Genomic DNA, 9,260 nt, shown 5'->3' on the forward strand with positions numbered 1-9,260 from the left:
CTGAGTGTTAAATACAACACTGTTGAGTGTTAAATTAACACTTTTGACAGTGTTATATGTTTAAAAGTAACCCAGTCAGTTTTGAAGATTAACAAAGACTAACGCTGAGCAGTGCTGATTTTCTAACACTGGAATATTTCTAACATTTTGAGTTATTTTCCAGTGTTAGAAAATCAAAAGTGTCAAAAGTGTTAATTTAACACTCAACAGTGTTGTATTTAACACTCAGAGGTGTGGACCCATATAAACACTCTCTAGTGTTAATTTAACACTGGAGATTTTGCTGTGTTGTGTGTGTTTCCTGTTTAATTCCAATCATTCATGTTAAGTTCAGTCTCTATAATAAATCTGTGCTCTGTTCCAAACCGAGCTCCGGGCACTGCATTTGGATCCTCTCTCCTTTTCCCCCACACCTGTTCCCTCACACCTGACATCACAACTATATGTCAAAGGTCCAGCTGCTCACAGAGGAAAGTAGGGAGGAGGATTATTCTGAGATTAAAGTTAGTATTCTAAAAAAAAAAAGACAAACCCTTTTTTTTCTAGTGGCTCTAATCCTCTTCTGTAAGAAACTCATTTCAGCTGCTTGTATCAGCTAAGTTTATGTTTTTCTTGTTATCACTATCATTGGCCGAGGACTTTTATATCACACGTCTTTGTCCAATCAGCATCATCCTCCTTTCTGACACTTATGATGTTTAGTATAGCCTAAATCTGATGATCAGGCTACTGTTTACTTTCACAGTACATGAGAGCTGGGGGCCAATTTCCAATAGACTCATTGGAAAGTATTTAGGGAACTACAGGTGTCGCCCCCTGCTGGTCATCAAAGAGAATGCAGATTTAAGGCTCTGCTATGGCGACTGCACATTTCAGACCTGGAGGTGGATTTTCGGTTACACCCTCTCTCGTGTATTTTTGAAAAACTTTCTTTTTTACCCAGCTTTACGGTTTTCTTATTTGAACCCATGCTCTTGTGCATTAGTCCTGTTTGAAAGGTATTGTATAAATAGAGTTTGAACTGTGTTCCCTCTTCGTCCAGACCTGGGTCCATGAAGACCAGTGATTCAGTGAGTCTGGCTCACATATTCATCTATGAATAATGATATGATCTCTGAGGCAGAGATGGGACTTGTGTTGGACAGATTTTTCTCTGCCTGTTTGCATCTTTAAGCATGACACGGCAGCAGAAGGATTTTTACTGCTGGTGAAGCTCTCGTGTCTGGCAGGCGTGCCGACGGCTGTCCTGCTGCTGGATAATGATTTGTTGATAAAACAGAAGCTTAAGCTGAGTCTAATTGGTCCTCTAAGTATGGCAGTCTGTTTGACAGACTGTCACCGCAGGGGGGGAACTGGGAGGGGCCAGGTAACAGGTAAACAGGTAAATAACAGACAGTTGTTGAGATGAAAAGAGAACATAAGCCCCATAACAAGTCGTTACCTCACACCTCATGAGTCAGGAGACCTCTCATCAGGGCCCATCTTATCGGCCTTATATTAGAGCTCTTTGCTCTTAGACTGTAGGCTTACTTGTTGTTCCTAGAGTATTTAAAAGTAGAGTGGGAGGCAGAGCCTTCAGGTTTCAGGCCCCTCTTCTTTGGAACCAGCTTCCAGTTTGGATTCGGGAGACAGACACTATCTCTAGTTTTAAGATTAGGCTTAAAACTTTCCTTTTTGCTAAAGCATATAGTTAGGGCTGGACCAGGTGACCTTCAGTCCTCCCTTAGTTATACTACAATAGTATAGGCTGCTGGGGGATTCCCATGATGCACTGAGTGTTTCTTCTTCACTCACTATGTGTTTGTACACCGCTCTGCCTTATTTATTACTTATTCTTAATCTCTGGCTACCACAGTGTGTCTTTTGGACAGCACAACGGTCATGACAGATGGGCGCCCCTCCCTGAGCCTGGTTCTGCCGGAGGTTTCTTCCTGTTAAAAGGGAGCTTTTCCTTCCCACTATTGCCAAGTGCTTGCTCATACTCATATGATTGTTGGGAATTTTTCGGTTGTATTATTGTAGTGTCTACATTACAATAAGAAGCGCCTTGAGGCAACTGTTGTGATTTGGGGCTATATAAATAAAGTTGAATTAAACTGAGGTTGTAGACTAGACTCTTTAAATTCATTGTTAATTATCACTTGGTTCATCTCAGACAAGCTTAGATTACTGCAGCAACCTCAGAGAGTTCTCAGGAGTGCACATGTTTACTTAAAAGTACTGCATGCTGGATGATAGTACAAATACTGAGTATTTAGTGCATTCTGTGAGATTTTAAATGTACAATTTGTTCACTTTACTTCACAGAGGGAGAAGCTGAATCTTCAACTATAGGCTGAAACAGATGAGGCTCCACTTATAACGGGTAATGTTTAAGAATCAGAACCATAAACTGTGGGTAACATATGATTAAACTCTTTGTCTTTTATTGATAATCAGACTGAATAATAATCTTTTATCATCAATATTTTATTCTCTTCATTTAAAAATATTTTATTTTATAATTAACAATAACCAATCAAGCAGGTCTTTATCACCTCTTAATTTAACCCATCACTCTTTTCCTGTTTGTTTTGGTTGTTTTTAATTTTAACTGTTTGCCACTTGTGGCAAAGATGTGACCAGTAGAAAAAGTCCATTTATTTTTTTGTGTTGTGTGTGTGTGTGTGTGTGTGTGTGTGTGTGTGTGTGTGTGTGTGTGTGTGTGTGTGTGTGTGTGTGTGTGTGTGTGTTTTGTATTTCCATCTAAATAATGGAAAACATCTTAAAGGAGGAAACATTTCTGAGACTCCTCTCTTCATCTCTGATGTTCTCAACAGCTCCTCCACCTCTCTGCACTCTTACATTTGACGGGCAGATTGCTGAAAGCCAGAGGTCGAAGGTCACTGTCTAAAGGTGACACTGTGACCTTGAGGTGGCTGCATAGGCTGACCTGGGATCAGTGCTGTGTGTCTGCTGTCGCCTCGGGGTGACAACAAGGCGATCAGAACAGTCCTGCACCAAACCTGCACAAATCAAAGAGGCTTCTGTCAAATCCACAGTTTCACTTCTTAATGCAGGTCAGAGTGAACTGGAAGTTATGGTACGAGTCCACACGAGGGACCACCAGGCTCCCAGCAGTGGATGCTTCTCTTTCATACAATCTCTCTACAACGACCCAATGATCAGCATCAATAGAATTTTCATTCCATGTATTTTAAAAATAAGCCAGAATCAAACAATAGTTTTTAAAACTAAACACAACTTTATTCAGAGATTATGGTTTTATCTCAAGTCCACGCTCCACTGAGAGATTTACAGGAAAGCCAAAGTTATGTTTGTCTTTTGTAAAGGGAGATTTCACCGTCCCGTGTGTGTTCAATGTAGTTTGACTCCTGCACCTCCACCGTCACAATTTCAACTTGCAGAGCGACCAGTTAAAGATGGAGAGCAGGGGGGCAGGGGGGCCAGCGCCCTGCAGGCCAGCCCAGCTGAGCCCCGAGCTCTGAGTGCATCACTGTATTCATCATGTGCTCTAATCAATAAAGTTGTCTCTCTTCCTTGCTTTAACACACACACACATACACAGTGCAAGGATTGCTGGTGGGCGGCAGCCTTCTGTCTCCTTCATCTTTTGCTGATCAATATTAAATGAGGTGATAAAGCCATAAAGCTGAAACCACAACCTGAGACAGTACCGACAGGAAGTAGAACCCTGAAGTCCAGTATAAATTACAGACAGTACAAAAAGATCAACACATCCACTGTGATGTCACCCTTTTTTTTTAAACATCAACATCAGCACCAGAAGTGACCATACTTGGATGAAATTGTTTCGTATCAGGCTGTTTATAAACATGTTTATTTCTTGGGGGTCTATGGGGCCTGACTCACTCCTAGCGCCTCTAGTGGATGTTAGCAGAAATGCAACTTTTGGTGCATCTCTATTGGCTTAATTTTGGCGTATCCTTGCAGAGCTACAGTCTCACAAAATGTCACAAAGACCTTCCATGGACAGACTGTGCAACACATGTGGGGAAAAGGTATCTTCCTTCCCTGCCTTTCAAAATAAAAGTGTTTCACTAGTGTAGTTTTGGACAAGTAGTAACTCCAGGTAAATAACCAACTGAATAAACTTGCAGAACTTGCAGGTTGTTGTATTAAATACAAATCTCATCAGTGGTGTTAGTAGTTAATAGACAGAAAACTAATCTTGTCTTAATATCTTAATATTTTTTCTTGTTTTTGAGATAGATTTCAAAACAATCCAGCAAACCCAGTCCACTCTGGGCCCACAGTGTGCTTCAGTAACAGTGAATGGGCTCCTGAGCACCGCATTTCAGTGTAGTTACTAATAATGAGGCCTGCAGGGTTTTGATCTTCTGTTTTATTTTGACTTTCAGCTAAATCCTCTTAAGGGAGGGAAGCGTTGAGTTAAAAAGAAAGGAAGAATGCTTTAGAAGCTCAGCTCCTGTTTCCTGCTGTCCTCCTCCAGGATCCCCCCCATTCGACTGAAGGCCTGATGTCCCTCTACCCCAAATCGGGCCTATCAGCTTATCAAGTCTGATGTCAGTAGCCAAACTTTGCTTCAGTTCCCAAAAACAGACGTTCACAGCTACGGCCAGTTTAGAGTCACCAGTTAGACTGATTTTCATGTCATTGGACTTTGGGAGGAAGTTGGAAAGAATATTCAAACTCCACACTGAAAGCCCGCCTGTGGATTCTAAGCCAGGACCTTTCTGCTGTGAGGCATCACACCACCTCACCTCCTGTCCTCTGTATAACTTTGGAGTCTGTGTGAAAAGTCCTGATCCCAGGCTTCATGTGCCCACTGAAGTCTAAGTGATTCTTCTTGAAGTTTAGAAATGTTTGGTGTGTGGGACATCGCGATCCCATGGATTGTAAGTAAAACACAACGTTTTTGAAAAAGCACATGAACAGAGAATGAAGAGTGAAACCCAGTATGTTCTTTTAGAGTTTTATATTGTATATTTTTTTTTACTGATCATAAAATGATGTCACATCACAGCAGTCCTGAAACAACACAAGACCCAAGAAATTAAAAGTTTTGGATTTTCTTTTAAACCGTTTTTTTTTTATTTTTATGTGGGGGTGAGCTTTTTAAAGCTTATGTCTCTCAAATATAACCAGGTCTGCATATGTCTGGGTGATCCGAATTTGTTATTTAAGTTGTTTTTTAAAACATATTTCAGATACACACAAGCTTCAACCAGGTGAAGCCAACCTGAAAGCTGTGAAGCTGCAGTTCCTCTGATGTCCACCAGAGGCTCCAGCAGTGAGTCAGTCTCCATAGACTCCCATGTAGAAACTTTATAGCAGAAATAAATATATTTAAAGTTGATACACAAACTGTTTGGTCTCTTATAGATAATTTAGGCCTTCATAACTTCTGTAAGGAGGAAAAAAATATTTCAACTGTTTAAATTGCACTAAAGCTTAAGGTTTGCATTATTAGGGGCGTAGCCTGTTTTAGTGAGATGTAATATTTTTTATCCCACTAATATTGAGGCTTCAAGAAACCAATGGATGACTTCACAGTGGCTGCATCCATCTTTTATTTACAGTCTGTGGTTCTCCCCTGCTTGCTTGATTAAACTGCTGGGTACACCTGACAGCTGCTGAGGATCATGGGTATTGGAGTATTTACAGGCGTCCCCTAAACTGAAGCAAGATGAAAACCTTCAAAAGGGAGGTCAGTCTGTCATCTGCGCGCGCGCGTGTGTGTGTGTTTAAGTTCCTCCCTTTAATAATAAAAATCCTGCTGGGTCCGGGGCTGGTGTGCGTGCAGGGCGCGTGTGTTTTCCAGCCAATGAGCTTCCTGCTCGGCCGCTGAGGCAGTTGACAGATTTGGCTTCATCCTCAGCGGCCACAATAGAAATCTAATTAAAACTTACTGGACCTCATTACGGGGCTGCAGGTGCACGCGGGCCGCCGGCGGTTAATCCCGCTCAATTAGCGCACGGCCCCGCGCACACCAACAATGCAGCGGGTCGGCATCGGGGGCGCGCAATCATCGCGTTCCCGGGAGGAAATAATGGGGGTCCTGAGATGTCTGTGATCAGAAACTCTCGGAAACAGGATAAACTTTAATCTTTCCGGTCTTTTCTGCTTTTTCTAACTTTTTTTTTATCAGATGTGTTTTTATATCATTAAATTATTGATACTGAGAATTGTCTCTGTATGCACTGAAAGGCTTTGTGATATCTCTGTGTCTGTGGGTGTGAATCACAGTGTGTTTACCTGCAGATGAAAGTCAGCCTGTAACTTAATCTAATCTCATGAGAGAAAAACTTTGGCACAAGGTTTACGGTGACAAATACATAAATAAAATTTATAACAAATCCACAAAATATTTAACACAACTGCTGGTACAGAGAAAGGAAGAGGGGGAGGAAAAAAAGGAAATCAAGGAGTTGGTGAGAGAGGGTGAGGAGAAGAAGAAGAAAAATTAGGCCAGAGGAGGTAAAGGAAGAAAAGTAAAGGAGCAGGAGTAAAAGAAGGAGAATGGAGAGGAAAAGGCGAAAGAGGAGAATGATGATAGGAAAATAAAGGACGATAAGTGTGAGGAAGATGGGGAGAGGAAAAGGAAGCAGTAGGAGGAGAAAAAGAAAGGAAAACAAGCAGTGAAAAACAAAGAGGAGAATTCAAAGGAAAATGAGGAGAGGTGGAAGAACCGTAAAAGAGGAGAAAGAGTCAGGAGGAAGATGCTAATTTGAAGGAAAAATGAGGAGGAGAGGACAGTGCAAGGGGAAGAGGAGAAGAAAGAGTGAGGTGGAAAAGGAGAAGGATGAATTGACGAGGAAGAGGAAAAGAAGGAGGACAAATGATGAAGGGGTGGATGGATGAGGAAGAAGGAGGAGAATGAGGAGGTGAAAAAGACATGGAAGGAAGAGGAGAAGGAGCAGGATGTGAATATGCAAAGGGGGAAATGTAGAAGATTAGAGGGGAGAGAAGGGAGAAAAGGAGGAGAAGGTGACAGAGGAGGATGAAGTAAGAGGATGAAGACAAAGAATGAGAAGAAGAAGTAACAGAAGAAGGAAACAACGAAGAAGACTCCTGCAGTATGACTCTCGGTCAGATTACTCCTGCAGGAGGATTATTGTCACTCTATACTCGAATCTCCTTCCTCTTTTCTCCTCCTCCAGCAGTTGGTAGCACTGTGTCCTCCCTCAGGTGTTCCCTGATTGTCTGTAGATTCTCAAAACGTGCAGAGACAACAAGACTGCTGTGACTCCCAGAGGAGGAAGAGGGGGAAGAAGATTAAACACCTCCCTCCCCTGCCACAATATCTTTCATTATATTTTAATTTTGTATTTCACAAACACTCTTATTCTGAAGCGTTTCCAGGTCTCATTTTATTGTTTTATTTTGAAATTGCTCTCTAATCGCCTGTACACATGCGCAGAACAACAGGCTGGTGCATCTGTAAAGCTCATTAAATCACATTAAATCCTTTAGTTGCAGTTTGCTTGTTTATGATCTTCCACCGCTTTTTATTTGTGCCTCATTAACATCACAGTCAAACTTTAAACGATCTCCGTGTCGCGTGACGTGCTTCCACCTGCTGCTCTCAGCAAACCGTTATCTTATTAATATTAATTATCATTATAATAAAAGAAAAACTCACGCACGATCCCTGAAGCCATTGTCTGCGCCCGTGCACGGCGGTTAAACCCGGATTAAACTCAGATTACTGCAGCATATCTGCGCAGACTGAGGCTCGGGATCAAGGAGAAGCAGGCAGAGGCGAGTTTTATAGAAACGTTATAACTTTATTATTTAGTAGAAAAGTGGCACCAAAGCTCCAAGTAAATAGAATAAAATCTCTTTATGTACAAAATACAAATTTCACGTGACAAAACGAAACGAGTCGAATAAATAAAAACACAGCAGAGAGAGGGTGTGTGTGTCTGTGTGTGTGTGTGTGTGTGGAATACATAATGAATGCGGGCAGCTCCTTTCAGTCTATTGTGGGAGCGTTGAAACTCGATTTCCACGCTCTCTTTTCTGCAGAATCACTCTACTAATTGTAAAATTGACTTTTCACCTCGGACACGAAAACAGAAAAACTGAGACTGAGGTAACCTGCAGACTCTGGGGGAGAGAGGGGGGAGAGGGGAAAGTGCAAAGGTTTTTGGAGAAATTTACAAAACCCAAAACTAATAATAAAAAAACAGATCAAATTCAGTTCCTTTCATTTCCAGTCCATACGTAGAGGCACGACGACGATGGTGATGAGGTGTGAGTAAGGCAAATAGCGGCTCTCAGTCTTATTCCAGCGGGACCTCCGGGCTCATGGATCAGTAGATGCCCGGCACGAAGCTGCGGAAGCCGTACAGCGCGTCCTGCCGCAGGTAGCTGTAGTCCTCGGGCGCGGCGGGGCTGCCCGGGCTGGAGGCGCAGTAGGCCGGGGAGGACGAGGACGAGGAGCCGCTGGAGCTCCAGGAGCAGGCATCGCTGCCCGGGCTCGGGGCCTCGGCTAGGCACGGGCTGAGCAGCACAGGCGGCTCTCCAGCCTTGCCCGCCTGCAGGTCCGCGATGCGGATGGTCTCGGACAGCGCCCAGATGTAGTTGTGCGCGAACCGCAGAGTCTCGATTTTCGTCAGCTTCGTCTCGTCCGGGAATGCGGGCAGCACGCCGCGCAGCGCGTCCAGCGCGTCGTTCAAGTTGTGCATGCGATTACGCTCGCGGTCGTTGGCTTTCAGGCGCCGGTTCTTCTTCACCACCTGCACCGTGGCGTCGCTGCGCGCGCGGCCGCGACGCCGCTGCTTCTTCTGCTGCTCGGGCTGCGGGGACGCGCAGCGCGGGCTGCGGGACTCCTCGTCTTCGCTGTGCGGGAAGAAGTCGCAGCTGTTGCTGTCGATGTCGGAGTAGAGCGAGTCCATGACTGCGAGGAGAGGAGGCGTGAGGGATCCACGCGAGAGGAATTCACCTGAAGTCTGTGTCAGTTCGGAGAGGCGCGCGTGTCTCTGCGTGTTTTCTGCTCTGGATCAGCTCGTGCGAGCCGGTGAGCCTGGCACACGACCGGCCTCAGCCCGCTTATATAGCGCGCGGAGGACAATGACCGGCCCCCTGCCCCCGCGCCCCCCCTGTGACCCCCCCGGCCTGGCATCAGCGCGCAGGATGAGGGGATGAATGCTGCGGCAGGTCTGCCCCGTGCCGCGGGAGAAGCTCATTAACATAATGACGCCCGCGGTGTTTGTCCGCCCCGCACAGAGAAGCGTGCCGGTAATCACGGCCAGCCAATCAGAGCGCGCGGC

At 44.4% G+C, this 9,260-nt stretch overlaps 1 protein-coding gene across 1 annotated transcript; it reads right to left on the reverse strand.

The window, feature by feature from the left end:
* Nucleotides 1-7,783: 7,783 nt before the first annotated feature.
* neurog1 (neurogenin 1) lies at nt 7,784-9,054 on the reverse strand. The gene has a single exon (XM_005737724.1). It carries the CDS (start codon nt 8,883-8,885, stop codon nt 8,301-8,303), a length of 585 nt encoding a protein of 194 aa, XP_005737781.1. The 5' UTR covers nt 8,886-9,054; the 3' UTR covers nt 7,784-8,300.
* Between the last annotated feature and the right edge of the window lie 206 nt (nt 9,055-9,260).

This window comes from Pundamilia nyererei, unplaced genomic scaffold, assembly GCF_000239375.1.
Source record: "Pundamilia nyererei isolate P.nyererei 1_Seehausen unplaced genomic scaffold, PunNye1.0 scaffold00079, whole genome shotgun sequence".
Lineage (NCBI taxonomy): Eukaryota > Metazoa > Chordata > Actinopteri > Cichliformes > Cichlidae > Pundamilia > Pundamilia nyererei.